General features: G+C 37.6%; 1 protein-coding gene across 2 annotated transcripts in view; it reads left to right on the top strand.

The window, feature by feature from the left end:
* RFTN2 (raftlin family member 2) overlaps nt 1-13893 on the top strand; it is a 25162-nt gene extending 11269 nt beyond the window's left edge. The window contains exons 6-9 of one of the 2 annotated variants that reach the window (XM_010713407.3): nt 2806-2927; nt 3974-4077; nt 10098-10176; nt 13209-13893. In XM_010713407.3, the coding sequence (XP_010711709.1) occupies nt 2806-2927; nt 3974-4077; nt 10098-10176; nt 13209-13478 (575 nt within the window). In that variant the 3' untranslated portion in view covers nt 13479-13893. Of the gene's footprint in view, nt 1-2805; nt 2928-3973; nt 4078-10097; nt 10177-12028; nt 12147-13208 lie in introns of those variants that run through there. The other variant, XM_019616974.2, reaches the window with a different exon arrangement.
* The last annotated feature ends 1893 nt before the right edge of the window (nt 13894-15786 follow it).

Raw genomic sequence — 15786 nt, 5'->3', positions numbered from 1 at the left:
TTTTAAGGGAAAGATAATGGGAAAAAAATCATAAGATATGTTTCACTCCTGTTCATGTTCTGCTGCTGCTCGCTTGAAACATTTCTAATGAAATAAAGAAACTTCAGTTCTCGTTGTGCTTATTGTACCATTAAGCCTAAAGTTGAAGTAAGGCTTCCGATACTTTCTCCTTTCTTCAGCATTTTGCTAGGTTTAAAATTCTTAGCATAACCCTGAATTGTGTTAATTTGACTGTATATCCTGTAGTTTCAGATCCAGCATCTTTCATTACATTGTTCTGGTCAAAACTGGACAAATATACAGAGTAGAGAAATCTGCTTTTTGCTCTTGCTCTCAACTGTAGGGAGATCCTCCAGCATCTTTTCATGTAGCTGGGAGGGGGAGACACTCCCCTCCTTGTGAGATGTACAAGCTCAGTTAGTACTCAGAAATTGTTACAAATAAAAAGCTTCAGACTGTAGGATTTTCCCTCAGATTTTTATATTTCCTTGTTCATTCTGTCTGAGTTTGATCTCAGTTGTTTTCCTGGCTATTTCGGAGTTCCTAAATGTGGTTAAGAGAACTGAATTTGTCTTGAAGTTGGGTGTTGCAAGATTTGTAGAAACCGTGTGTAGTTAGCATTATACAGTTACTTGAAATTATTACTAAGGAAGTGGCAATACTGTAGTGCTCAGTGAACAGTCCAAGAGAGTCTGACACAGTTGATTGTTTCAGAACTCATTGTCTATTGTAATAAATTTCAATTTTAAGAAAGTGTGAGATCTTTAGGTTTATATAATGTCATTCTCTCATGATTTGATTTATGAAGACAACAACTTAATTTTTTTTTCCTCAATAACTTAGCTTTTACTGTTACTTACATTTCTGTTAGCTCAGCAACAAAGTCAATTTAGTACTTGTCAGAATCTATGAAGGAGCAAGTGCATCAGTATCATTATATTTCCACCAAATTGAATTTGTCACCTATTCCCTCTCAGTTGCAAATTTTTTGCACGTAAAGAGTGTAATGGCACAGTTTGTATTGGCAATCTCTTCGATCTCTTAGATTTTAATTCCCGTCTGTTGAAGTCAATAGAAAATCCAAGATTACTTTGAGAGTGAAGAGGTGAGAAATCGTACTGGTTTTCAATACAGTTTTTTTTAGAGCTGCAAAATAACTTTCTGGACATAAGTTACAATTCACCATGGGATATTTTCAGCAGCTGTTGAAATTAATCTTTGCAGCTGTTCTCCAAAAACAGTTTTTGCAATCTTCCCATTCCCCTGTTGCTGTCTGCTCTTTCCTATGTGAATAACTCTCCCAACTTTAATACCCAGGTTATGACTTGCTTAGGGAGTTGTGCTGCCTCTTGCAGCAGTTGGTGCTCCTGCTCCAGGCCCACTGGACGGGTATAGATTTCAGCTGGACACATAGGTGTGACGCTTCTGAATTAAACTGAATGTATTTGAAGGCACAGCCCACCATGTGAATCACGTTCTGCAGCTGACAAGTATCTGTGACCACAGTAAAGGACTATTTCAGCTGCTGAGTTTGCAATACATCCAGTATTGCAAAAACTTCCATTTTTTAGTTTGCTTTTAGATTGTGAGGCGCCTTAAGCAGCAGTTTTTCTTCCATGTTGCTTTAGTGAATTGAGCAAGATTTTAACTATTGTTTAAATAAAAATGAAGACAGTAGATGCAGGTAGAGCTGCCATAGAAATGCTCTTCTCAAAACTCAATTCCTAATTTAAGACAGGTGGATGTTTGAGAGAACCAAATCACTGATAATTCTTAACTGTCTTCTGTTGTCAAAAGAGAACCCAGTCACAAAAGTAATCTGGGTACATCCTGTTTTACCAGCCATTTGGTTTACTTCCATTCTTCCTTGCAGACTCTTAACCATAGAAGTATGTAAGACATGCAGCACATTTTTTTAATGCTATCAATAAGTATAACCTGGAGGACGTGATACGCTTTGAATTAGCGCTTTGTCTTAAAAGCCACCACTGAATGGTGGTACGTTGTGTAAGATTTAGGGTTATGTTTGAACAATGCTGAAAGTAAAATTCTAGCATGTTACTGGTTGACCATTTTAAGTATCTGCCTGAGTACTGAAGAATGGCTGAAGTTCCTGAACTAAAGAGATGGAGTGTTTTTGAACTAGCAGGAGCTGTGCAGGCATTCATATGATTGTGCCCAAAGCCATACATCACTGGTAGGGAAGAGCCAAAATGTGAACTAATATTTGATGTGCAGCTTTAGTTGGGGGTGATTGTACTGTTAGACTTTCACAAGTAAGTCAAGGAGATGGGCTCTCAAACTTCCTTCCCATCAGGAATCCTCATACAATTACTTCTGTTTCGGGCTTTTCCTGCACCCATTCACGTATTAAAGTAACTGCAGATATGCTTTACACTTCATGCTTCATTTGTCTTTACAGCCTCTCTCACCACACCAAAAGCCACATTTATTGTCAGACATACAGTGTTGAAGTTGAATAAGGAGGTTTTGTGCCTGTCTGCTGCAGGGGATATGTTGTATATGGGAAACTTCAGTTTGGACTTGCTTTTGAGAAAATGAAACACTTCATAGCTCAATTTGTATGGGAAAAGGAGTTCTGAATAACAAGTTGGCTGACCTGCTTCATGAAGTTGTAACTAGATGCAGAAAGAAATGTCAGTTATGTTATATAGGAGCTATATAATTGAGTTCCTAGTTCACTTTAAAGGATTTTTCAGTGAAAAAAATAAGCCCATGTGTACATTGCAGTGATTCTGATCTAAAAATCTGTATTTCAGCTTAAATTTGTCCTTATGTTCACAGGCGATCATTTGCCCAGATCTTTAGAAGGATTATTTATCTATGAAGAAGGTGGTTCTGGGGTTCCAGGTTCTAGCAGGAAAGGAAATGATGCAATTGTTGTTGAACAATGGACAGTCATTGAGGTAAATTGGTGATTATTTGGCAGTACAATTTCCTGCTTACAGTTTATTCATATCCTTAGTATTGCTGTACCAGTGTTTGTTGAACATTACAGGTTGCTTTGCTTAAGCTACCTGAATAAGTTAAAACTAGCTTTGAGTCATAAAAATGAAGTCAGACTTCTGCCCATCATTGGTCAGTGTTCTGGTGTTCTGGTTTGATACTCATAAATGTTCACACCAGCAAATACAACAACTAAATAAAATTAATTATTTTATATCTATTTTGATATGGAATATGTATATTTAATTTCAGCAAGTGTGGGTTCACAGACAACATGCTGAGGTATTCTTAAAGAGGAAGAAAATAGCAAAACCTGGAATGAGATTTAAAAAAAGATAGTAAATGAATTAATAGGTCTTTCAGATGTAGGGCTTCTCTTAGTAATTTTACTTTTAAATATGGAAAGAGTTAAATTTTTTTTCTAGTAAAGTTGCATGTGCTGATATAGAGTGGCAAAGCAATAAAACTAATAATAAAATGTTAAAATAATATGCTTGTTATGAATTAGTAGCATTTAAAGTAATGACTGGAAGGTTGCTAAGGACTTGCTTTTGAGATAGACAATAATAAATACATTTACTTACATGAAAAGAAGATGGTACAAGACTAATACCTACAAAAGTAGATTTATTTCTAGAGAGATGCTTGTTACTCAGATCTGAAATAAAAAACAAAATGTATCAGTTGTGAAAACTTTTCTGCTGTTTAAAAAGTTTTGCTGAAGGGGTTAATTCAGCCACGTGGCAAATGTAACAGAGGTGTGCTTTGAGTGGCTTGTTGAATCAGGACTCATGTTTATAGTTCGTATTCTCCTCTTTGTTTTCCTAATCTTCTCTTGTCTTAGACTTTTCAAATTGCTTTTTTTGAAATGTGAAAAATCTTTTCATACCAACCACAACAAATTATGACATTAGAACTAAGAAATAAGAGTATTTGTGGTTTGTTATGTATAGAAATGCGAAGAAAACTGTGCAGTCTTTACTAATTTCTGTAATTATTGATGTAGGGGTGTGAAGTGAAAACAGATTATGGACCTTTACTGAACACGTTGGCTGAGTTTGGATGGCTCCTGACCTGTGTGCTCCCTACACCTATTGTACGACATGACAGGTATGCAGCATCTTGGTGTATATTCAAAGTTACACAGCTTAGAGAATTATCAAGCAATTACTTTGTGTACTGAAATATAAAAGCAAGAAGTATGCTAGCAATGTTAACTGCATGTAAAACTTGATAATTGTTTAGCATTATGGTGGATTTTCTTTGACCACCCTGTGTCAGGACTACCAACTTTAGTAAGTTTCAAACTTAGACCAAGAATCCAAAGTGTAAAATCCATTGTTTATATATAAGCATGAAGTATTTTATTTAGTAACCTTTTTCTCACACACCCAGCCTTCAGTGATGGGGTTACTCTTAGGCTTCATGTTTTAGCAACTGTCAAAACGTCTCATTAACTTGGTGCTTTGGTCAGTGGCTATTTTACACTATGTAAGAAATGATTTTGTCACAAGACAGTCATGCACTATATGACAAACTAGGGAGGAGAATGTGCTAGTCCAGCAAGTTATTGAGCTGTTTCTCATCTGTAACACAGATGTTGTTTCAGTTTATGCGGAGTACCAAAGTACTGGATTTCAATTCTCTTATTCTGTTGCTATAATGTTACTTCAGATTTCTTTGGGGAAACAAACATTTATACGTATAGGAAGAGCTAAATAGTAGACATAGGTCCTCTGTATTGTTCCAGATTTTTTTTCTTTTTAAAAGAAAATGTACTGTTCTTTGATTCGTAATACCAAGCTAAAAAATGGCAAGCACATAACTGAGCTAAGCGTACCTGGTGTTTGGGGTTTTTTAGAGATTAAGAATGCCAAAGTTCAGGGGAAAAAAAAAAAATAAATGTACTGAGACATAGCTTGGGACTCATTAAAAACAATGGAAGGACTGAGTAACTTTAGTAATCTTTGGAACCAGACCTTTCTGTATTAAATAAAGACAGCTTAAAAAGGATGCGAATGGAATATTCAAAGTGAGCTGCTCCAAGAACATGGAACTTTGCTGAAGTGATTTGAAATAATTAAACAAACTCACCCACGTGAGAAGGTTGTTTTTCTGATCAGAAAGCACCTCTTTTGTTTCTGTTTTTTTTTGTTTTGTTTTTTTTTAATTTTGTGTATTTGTATTGTTGGGATTTTTTAATAGTTTTAACCAACTGGATACAAGCAAAGGCAGAAGAAATTCAGATAATAAATTTGGTGCATTCTGCTATTAAGGACTGCTGTATGTTTTTCCTCTCTTCATAAACACAGGAAGCTCTTAATGTACTGTGCAAGGCTCCCATTCCAGTGAGAAGTTGTTTTCAGAACATGAAACAAAATTGTTATCTTTCAATTCATTTTTAAAAACTAATCTAAGCGTGTTAGCTTTGAACATAAGCCTTAGGGGATGCAAAGTGCTGAGCCTGGCTTTTATAACAGCTGAGACTTTTAGTCTATTTTAAAGCTTGAGAAGCAAACCTTCAGGATCTAGGTGAACTTTTTGAGAAGTCTTGAGTGGACAGCGGGGATAGAAAGGTTGTAAGTCACAAGATGTTAGAAGTTTACCTTCTCTTTTACGGCACAAGCAGTGTAACTGTGCATATCCCCCAAGGGTTCATAGGGCAGGGGTGGGGAGGTTTGTCCTGAGCAGCCATGTTGTAGAGCAGAACGATGCTATTTTGTACCTGGTAGATTGCAGAGCGATCTGGCCTGAATGGTTGTAATATACCTAACACACAACTATCTCAGTTTCTTTAAAAAAACAAACAAACAAACAAAAACCCCTAAAAGCTCATTAATAAGAATTCCTAATTGGGAATGAAGAATTCTTAAAAGACTCCAAAAAAGAATGTGTTATCCTGCCAGTCTGAATATTGATTGATAAATTTTAGGCCTTGATGTTGGAATTTAAAGACGAGAAGGAAATTCCTAGATGATTACTAAGTGTCTGATATGAAAGATGCCATTACTGTATTGGTAGATTATCTAGGAATGTCAGTTAAATGCTGAATAAAGAAGGGTACTTACTGCTGCCAAACAGCTGTTCTTTTCCCAGACTGAGAACTCTGACGTCACATCTCAGGCTGAATATGAGCAGGGTCCAGAGCCACTGAACAAACAGGATGAACGTGTTGAGATGATTTGACAAATTAAAGTTTTCACATTTATTTAAAAACTGAAAACTGTGCAAAATATGTAATGAAAATTCTATTCAAGAATAAAAGATGTAGGTAAACAGAGCAGCCTGCTCCCACTTGTATTTGCCTACATGTTTTAGTGTATTCTGCCTTACTTTATTCCTATTGCAAAACTTTGGTAATTGCAGATTTCTGTGATCTGCTCCTTGCATTAAGCCTGTTGCTCCTTCGTAGACAGAAGGTGTGACCACAGGCTAAGTTTGTTTATTGTAACAGGTGTGTTTTGCACTGGGTGTTTCTCTTGTTTGGGTTTTTTGGTGGTTTTTTTTTTTCTTCTGGCTAGGAAAGGGTTGAAAAGTTCCAGGCTATAAAGCCTCTTCCTGTGTGGTGGTGTTGTCTGTCATCCTGAAAGCTGTTCTTCTCCATAAAATAATGTCCTGTTGTGTGGGCTGTCCTGCCACATGCTAACTGCATGTCATGCATCACGGTCCTGTTTCAGGCATAGGCAGCAGTCTGTAGGCCTATTTTGTCCTTCAGTTCCCACCTCAGGCTGAATCATGCTGGATACAGGAAATATTTCCTTAAGAAGCGTTATCTTTGTTGTTACAAGTAGAGTAATAGTAGATAGCATGCAGAGTGTCTTTTGTGCCACACTGTTTGAAAAATAAGGATGGTTTTGGAGTATGGGTTTTTTTGTTTCAGTTATCAGGCTATATTACCCGTAGAAATTCCTTGCCTTCTGTCAGGGATTTTGTTTTTTCCAGGCATATAAGACAATGGAACATAAAAACAGGTGTGCCAATGATGCAATGTTTGTATCTATTGATATCTTTGATACTTTTTTTAACCAACAAATCAGACCAAGGAAGAATGGAAGAGACTTAGGGAGCCTCCTACATTTTATATAGCTGTTACTTGTAGCTAAATGCTTTCAAGACAAGAATTTGACTATTATTATTCCAAGTTCAGAAGCTGTATGGCATGACTAAAATGAATAGTCCTTTTAGATGTTAAGTCTAACAGTTGGGGAAAAAAAACGTGTCAGAAAATATGTTGTTGGTGCTTTGGCGCTACTACAGTTAAAAAAAAAAAAATACTGTGATTTTCTAGAACCTCATGCATGATTATGATCTAAAGCAAGATTTTATTAAAATATACTTCTTAATATTAATATCTGATGGAACAGTTGTGGTTCAAGTCAGCTAGGAGCCTTACTGTACCACTGCTATCTGCTTCATAACTGGGTGTCCAAATGCAAATGCAATTCCAAAAGAGTGTGAAAATTTCTCTTAGGAAATGCAGATAAACTGAATTGGTAAAAAGAATTTATTTTGCTCCTTTTCTTCATTTTTCAAGATATGCTGTCCAGGTTTAGTTGATCCTTATATAAAAGGTTTCTGCACAGAAGTAGTAAAAACAGATGTAAAAATCATGGCTGTTTGTGGTCCTATCTGGATTCAAGTAGGATGATTGTTCTTAGGATTATTTGAGATATATGTAGATGAAGAGGATGGAGTTGCTGCCCAAACAGCAAAAGCAGACAAGCAAAACGGTGGTGTTCTAACAAAAGAGTCTCTGTTGCTCTTCATCCCTTGTAAAGGAAGGGACAGGAAAAAGGCTTCAGCAGCCTTACTTAGCAGTGATCTTTATTTCCCCTCACTGATTACTGTAGTCCCTGAAAACGGGCAACACAAACCGTCTGCTAGCATAGAAAAGCAAGCAGGCAAATACAGTGCAGAAGCACTGACGTGGTTATTAGTATGTCATCACAAGCAACTTAGATTAAGTTTTCAAAATGTCCTAATTTAGGAAGCAAAGTGGGAAGGAGAAAGTGTGAGGGAAGCTGTGGAGTGTGCTTGCTCTAAGCATTTTTTTCCTCATTTAAATTCTTTGGAAACCCCTGTCATCGAGTTCTTTGTGAATGAAGCTCATAGCTACTTTGTCGTGTGCAGCATTTTAATCAGGTCAGACTTAGGCATTTGCTAATTTACTCATTGTCTACTCACCATTGTGTCCTTCCTCTGTTCTAGGAGAACTTGTACAAGCTGAAGGAAGCTTCACATTTGTTTCCTTTTGTTTTCTCTAAAGGAATGCAGACACAGTTGTGAAGTAAGGCTTAGGCATCTCCCCTTAGTAGGGACTCTGCACAACCTTGTCTCTTAAGAGAGATTTCCCATTTAGTTACTATTAAAATGGGCACAACCAGGCCGGGGAAAGTAACTGGCAAAGTGGAGTAAGTTTGCAGGATTACTGATTTCCTTGTTATAGTGTGGAACTGTAACACATTCATTTTTTTTCAATGAATGGGAATAGTGAAGTAGGGATTCTCAGAAGAGAAAACATGTTAAGCTGAAGAAACAAATGAGCTCATTGCCCTGTTTCCCTGTTTACACCATAGGCTGTAGTTTATGATAGTTCTCTTTTTTTTTTCATCCGAGGAAGATATGCAAAGACCTACTATTGCCTGAGCTCAGCTGCACTGAGAAGATTGTGAGGGGCCAAACACCATTGCAAAGTCACCATAATTCACTATTGATCAACTCAGCACAGCTGGGAATACTGCTGTTTTGTGTATTTTCTCAGAACTTACTTTGAGGGCCTCTGCTAGGGTAGGCTCTTGATAAATTCTTCCTGATCCCATTTCAACTGTTTTAATTCCCAGTGTTCTTGGAGCGGGTCCTTAGCATGAAATACAAATTCATGCTATCATTCTAGCACTGGCATAAAACACAAATCAGTTACTTCAGCCTTCTGTATGTGGTTGTTAAGATTGTAATAATTTATAATACAGCTTTATTATTGAAAGAAGAATGGGCAGAATCACAGCTTCCTGAAATAGGCTCCATATGTAGGAATCGCTACAAGTCTGTTTTAAGTAGTTAACATTTTGTGGTTCTATTCCGCTGCATTTCTTTACCTTAGTTGCATATCTGTAGTCATTTCCTTTATGTACATTAAGAGCTCATTGACTACTCCTAGAAATAGAATAGAGAAGAATTTATCAAAACACAGTATCAGAGCTTTGGTCTTGATATTCTTATCTAATTCCCCCAGTCTTGCTCTGCAAGACACATGATCAGTTTGCTGGACTGTTTCTGATGGAAAGGTGGTGAAAACATATTTTATAAACCTTATATTTTCAAGAGGATGTAAAGGGGGATTGTACTATTACCAGTAGTAAAAGAATGGTTTTGAGATATCAACATGAGTTGGTTTTGAGGAACCATATGTCTTTTTGAATAAAATAACAGTTGCTTTAAATCACTTCTGCAACTGCATCAATATTTATAAAAGTTCAAGGACTAAAAACTGAATTCCCCTTTTTTCCTCTATTTGTCTTCTTGATTCTCTTGTGTATCCTATGCCATTCTCCATCCCACGCACAAAAGTTTGCATCATTGATCTCATTGAGGATGTATAGGTTAAACTGAACTGAGACCTTTTAATCATAGGTGATGAAACGGCAAGCTTGTCTCACCGTCCTAGTTAGATATTAGAACCAGAAAGCACCTTTTAGTTAGCAGTGATTCACAAATTTCATATCACAAAGGTCTTGAGATATTTGGAGCTGTGGATCTATCAAGATTGAGGGTACTGACAGGTAGTTGCATGTTGTACATCTGCCTGCGAAGACAGATGAAAAGACTTTGAGATTTAATTTCAGATGCTGTAAATGTGTGGACTTACGCTTTCAAGTGCAGTTCTGTTACTCCAGAACAAATAACCCCTTACTTTATACTTTGTTTTCATGTCCAGTATGTGAACCCAGGTGTGTGCTTCTGTTTTTTTCAGTACAATTACAGACCTATTTAAGTATTGATACACCAGTCAACAGTTGGCAGTCTGTGCTTTTCTGACTCATGCAGCAATTTACAGTTGACTGAAAAGTGTGAATTTATTACAGTGAATATTATTGTCTTTAAATGTTCAAACCATTTTCTTTACATTTTAGTGAAGGAAATCTAGCCACAAAGCAAGTTGTTTTTCTTCAGAGACCTGTTGTATGGAATTCTGCTGTCCAGACACCAGAGGTGAGTAATGTGCTGATGGCATCAATATTAAAATAATAAGTAAAAAAATGAGTAATTCACACAGTATCTATATAGAGTAAGAAATAACTGCTTTTTTGGGGGGGTGAGGCTGGCTGTACTGCAGGCATTTCTGTGGAAGTCTTAGGGAATTCGTAAGTGAGCTGCCTCAAATCCTGCCTCTGTTGCCTATGAAAAAGACGACACTTTATTTTGACCTCCAAAGCATCTAGTTTCACACCAGTAGAAGAACACGAGTTCCAAGCTGCACTATGGATTCTGTAGTCTGGAGGTTAACAGAGTGAAGAGTTAGCCATTGCTGCATGAAAATGTGTGACAGAAATACAGGATTTAGAATGCCTGTGGCTGTACCACTGCAGCCCCTTGTCCCTTTTGAATGAGGCTGCTGTAATAGTGGCTGTATTTTGAGGATTAAACTGATAAACATCACATCCTACTCAGAGCCAAGATCACAATAGCTGTGGCACCTGTTGTGCTGTGTAGTAGGAAGGGCCAGGGAAGGATAAAATGGGGGCGGCTTCTTTGCCAAGTCTTTATGCATCCCGCAGTGCATTTTCCTTTTTGTTTGTTTTTCTATGGCTATTCTGTCTTTAACTTTCTTCTCCTGTAACAGTTTTTTAAGAAGCTAAGAGAGCTATATGTGTTTCAACTTAAGCCAACACTGGAATAGAAACTTTACTAATTTTGTCTTACATGATTTTAGATTTTGATGAAGGAGTGATACTTAACCTCTTCTTTCCCAATCTGTAAAATAGTTCGTTAAGTTTCTAAGTATCTGGAATTCTTATTTGATCTTTTCACCTTCTATCCAGACTGCTACTGTCAACTGTTTTCCTCTGATTAGTGTTTCTAAAATACATTCTTTCTTTTTTGTTCTCCTCCAGATGTCTGCTTATTTCCAGCCTAACTTCCTTTTCTCTGTGTCCCATGGTAGTTTATTCTTCCAGTCCTGGAAGAATGGCTTTCAGGTTGCACAATTAAAATTCTGCTTTATTTTTCATCTCCATCACCACCTTAATTGCTGGGTGGTTCTTGTATGCTGTCTGTAATTTGCTTTCTTGATCTACAAAATTTGAGCTAGTTTTTCATCTCTGTTCTGTGCTGTTTCCCTTGCCAATGCCCTCTTCTAAATTCTCCCAGTTCCTCTTGTAATTTTCCTTCCACACACTGTCACAGCTTATGACCCTGGCTTTCTCGCTTTTGTAGTCTGCTTTTTCTGGAACATAATTTTGTTGGTATCAGTATTGTAAATGCATAAAACCATGTTGGTTTATGATTATGATCAAATAAAGTAGATTTTTTGATATTTCTCAGCTTTTTTTTTTTTTAACTAAGTACATTGTCTCCTGGTGTGAATATTCTTTCCTTGGTAGCTTTAAGACATGCTGTTTCTAACTGCAGCCAGCTTGTGAAAGGCAGTCTAGCTACATGGCTCAGGTTAGAAGGGTTAAGACTGGATTCTGCCACGAGATGCTGTAATACAAACCAGTTCTGTAAAAACATTCAGTCTGAGGAACTGGTGAGTCTTTGAGACGTGTTTGAAGTTAAAAATAGAGGAAGCATTATGCTTGCTGTGTAAATGCTATTGCCTGATTGCGAGGTATTCACAAGTTGTTGGACCTTCATGTTCTTTATTTATACAGATAGAATGGTGTGTTCTTAACGACTGTTTTACTGCAATGGAAAACTTTTGACGTAATCATTAAAATATTGGAAATCAATAAGAGGTGATTTTGTAGCCATTTACACAAGCATTATAGTGTTTAAAATCTGAGGAGACATAGGATCTAAATATGCCTCTTAAGTATCAGTGAATATTTTACTTCCCTGCCAGGAAATCTCAGTCTGATGAGGTCATTTTAGCGTGGGATAAAGAGGTAGTTGAGGCTAGAGCTGAAATGCTACTCTACTAAGCACGATGGGCTGGGACCATGGCAGGGCTTTGACCCACAGGCAAGTACCAGTTCTTGTAGTTCCACTGTGGTTCATTGTCTGGGGGCTGGCAGTACATGATGCAGGTTGCTTTGTGTAATCAGGGTTGGCTTTGTTGCTGCTTTTGTAATTAGTAGATTGAAACTAAAGAACTTGGTTTCAGTAAGAATTGAGGGGAATCTTCGGTTATCTGGTCTTTTATTCCCACTGGGTTCTCTTTCTGAGGAGACTGTATCTTATGTCCTCATGCCTCATACCTCTGCCTACTTGTATATTCACGGGTCTGTGCAGTATATGCTCTGGCTTATGATTTATGTTGTGGCTCAGACACCTCTTGGATTTAGAAAGGCTGCATTGTCCTTATGAGTTCCTCATCACATACCATTTGCTTTTCTAAGAAACCCGATCAGAATCAGGAGGAGACCTGATGTTAAACCACACTCATGTTTGAGAGTTTTCTCTTTTTTTCTTTATTTTTTTCAGTCAGATTTTCCATCCTCTTACTGTGGCAAGCAGGCAAGGTTTATTTCCTTCTGTTTCTCTTGGGGCAACAGCATTTCCCGTTAGTCTCATTTCTTGATGTCTCCTGTAACAGCTTCCCTTAAATACATTTCCTTTTGCCTCAAGGACCATTGTTTTTACTCTTCCAAAAGGGTTTGGGAAAAACATTATAGATGTATAGGAGGAACAAAGAAGATGTCAGAGCGTGGCACAAACAGTTTCTGCAAACAACTGGTTTTATCACGGGATAAGAGTGCTAAATCATTCTGGACCTACAAAGTACTATATAGGAATTGAATATTGCTGAAATATTTTTTTTCTTTTTACCATTTGTTTATGCTTCCTTGAACCTTGACTGTGCTGTATCTTTTGCATCTCTCTCAAAATTTATTTGTATTGGAAAGAAAAGTATCTGTTGGGATTTTTCTCCAGAGGAATTCATAATTTAAGCCGATGTTAAATGCTACCTTATTTAGAATGCAATTTGCATTAATTTCAGACAGATCGGTGACTCATTGCAAAGTGTTTAGCTTTTTTTTTTTCTGCATAAGCTAACGTTTAAACATTCTCCTGTATTTCAGAAGAAATCCTTGAAGCAAGTTACTGGGGAGGAAAAAGGCAGAGCTGCTAGCAGGAGTGTTGGATTAGACACTGCTACTTCTAACCCTGTAGAAATTGGACAACCACCTGATGAGTTTCACCCGTCTCCTTCTAAACAATGTTGTATCAAAGAGGCCTCCTCCCAGTATGGGGGTTTCTCAGGGTTTGGTAGCAGTGATGGAGTATTAAGGGAGCTGGATGATGGACAATTTGACCAGGAAGATGGAGTCACTCAGGTCACATGTATGTGATCAAGTAAGTAACTGCATTAGATGGACGTGTACATAATTCACACAAATGTAAAACAGTGTACTACTTTAAATGCTTTGGTGTAAGCTTTTGACTTTTCCCAGACTCATTTTGTATTATCGTCTGTTTCTTTGTTATGCTAATCCTACTGTAGTAATAATACTACTGCAAAATAATTTGGCTTCCTGTCTGTCTTCAGTAGAATAACTGCCTAAATGGGTGCTCTGCTGCTTGTTGTTAATATTTTTAATAAATAGGGAAACAGAAGCTGCAAAAAAAAAAAGAAATGACAGTTTGTGTTCTTTAAGAGAGAAAGGAATGTGGATGCTGAGCATTTTCCACAAGCTGGAGGACTGGTTATTGCCTGTTTTTCTTAATTACTGTTTTTTAAGACTGTTGTAAGTATGAGTAGGGGGGGAAAAAAAAAAAAAGAATTATCTGCATATTGTTATGTTTTCACTTCACTTCTCACTATATTTTTTACTTGCTCTGCCTGAGCACAAAAGCCTGGAGAAAAGCAAGTCATATGCTAGAGGGTTGATTTAAGCAGTGTTCAGCCTGGTATGTACAGAAGATTGCTGAAGGCTGTAGGCAAGACGTTGGTTCCTGTAATACAATCTCACCTATGCAGGATTTGCCAAGGTTCCGTGTTCCAAGCTATCTCAGTATATAATTTTGTATATGAAAATGGCATGATGTATTCATAACTTAATATGAGTGGAAATGCAGAACCCTGCCACTTAAGTTGGGTAACTTGCATTCTGTGAAGTAGTTTGAGGAGCTGACAGCAGGAGCACAATGATGCTGGTGATATACATAGGGGAAGAAGTAGACAATATTAGATGAGACTTGATACAAAACGCTGACAGATTATATATATATATATAAAAATTCCTTGCTAACTGAATATCACATTAGATAAACTATATCCAATTGCATCAAATACCGTAAATGCTGTTCAGGGGAAAGATGGAAGTTCCTGGAATTTCATCCTTACTGTGGGGATGAGTTCAGATGGGCTCTTGTAGAGAGAGGCGTTGCAGGAATTGGTTTGATGCTGCTGTCTTGAAATTGCATTTGGCAGTTCAGCTTCCTTCAAAGCTGGTTTGCCACTACAGTTGGGAAAAAGTCAAAAGCCACAAGAAAAGAAATTCTAATTTATTTTCTTTCCTCAGATCAGTATTGGCATTTTTACATAATATACTATAACTTAGTTACTGCCTGTACTGTCTGTAAGAAGTTGATACTAATGGAAATCTCAAAACTTAATTTTTAAAAATCTAAGTGCAAAGCTAAAGGGAAATGTTTAGTACTATTGCAAGTTATTTTTCTGGAGTGACACTGACAGCTTTCTCACTTGTCTGAGATTTGTTGTGGGAGCTTGAAGTGGTGGTGTTTTAGAGTTATTTCCCAATTTCACTGTAGAAAAGAGCAACTCTGTCAACGGTTTACGGGCTGGTTCGGTCCAGTTCCATGACTAGAAGGGCGGAGGGATCCGCGGATCCATGCCCCTGGAAAAGGAAAATAGGGGACACCAAAATAATTGAAAACAGTGGCAACAATCTGAGGTGAAACAAAGTAATTTACTAAATATGGTATTAGCAGAATATAAGGAGGGAGAGAGAGGGAGAGAGAGAGTGAAATTGAAGGTGGATCAGCCTCACCACAACGCTGAGATGAGAAGCGCAGGCAAAGAAGAGAACATCAGGTGACCTTGCCGGAAGTTGTATCTCCTCGCTGACCACAAAGCCCCCTGGGGAAATGTAGCTCTTCTTCTTCTCCGGACAGGCACCCGGAACTTGAGCATCAGCAGTCAAACCCCCAGTGCATTACATGATGTTATGATGTGGAATACTGATAATGAAAAATCATGAAACCATGACATTCCACCCCTTATTCCACATCACTACGTCATGCTTAATATATACAAACAAAATATAAACACACACACAAGGAATTACTGACTGCACTCCCTCAACATCAAGTTCCCTTGTAGTACACATTGAACATCCTCGTTTTCCTGCATCACCCACCAAGTGGACCCAGGTCCCTGGGCAAAAACAGTTCCATAAAGAGGTTTGTCCTTCTCAGAGGCTGGAATAACCCAAACTGCCTTTCCCAACATATTCTTTACATGTACAACAGGGACTTTATCTCCCTCTACAGTATGTAGGGAGCTGGACTGGGTTGGACCATCACGATTGATAGATCCTCTGGTATTGACTAACCAGGTGGCTTCTGCCAAATGCTTCTCCCAGTGCTTAAATGTACCGCCTCCCATTGCTTTCAGCATAGTTTTTTAACAACCCA

This window comes from Meleagris gallopavo, chromosome 7, assembly GCF_000146605.3.
Source record: "Meleagris gallopavo isolate NT-WF06-2002-E0010 breed Aviagen turkey brand Nicholas breeding stock chromosome 7, Turkey_5.1, whole genome shotgun sequence".
In the NCBI taxonomy this organism is placed as follows: Eukaryota; Metazoa; Chordata; class Aves; order Galliformes; family Phasianidae; genus Meleagris; species Meleagris gallopavo.
The sequence above is the reverse complement of the archived record's forward strand: the minus strand, read 5'-3'. Positions and strand labels throughout refer to the sequence as shown.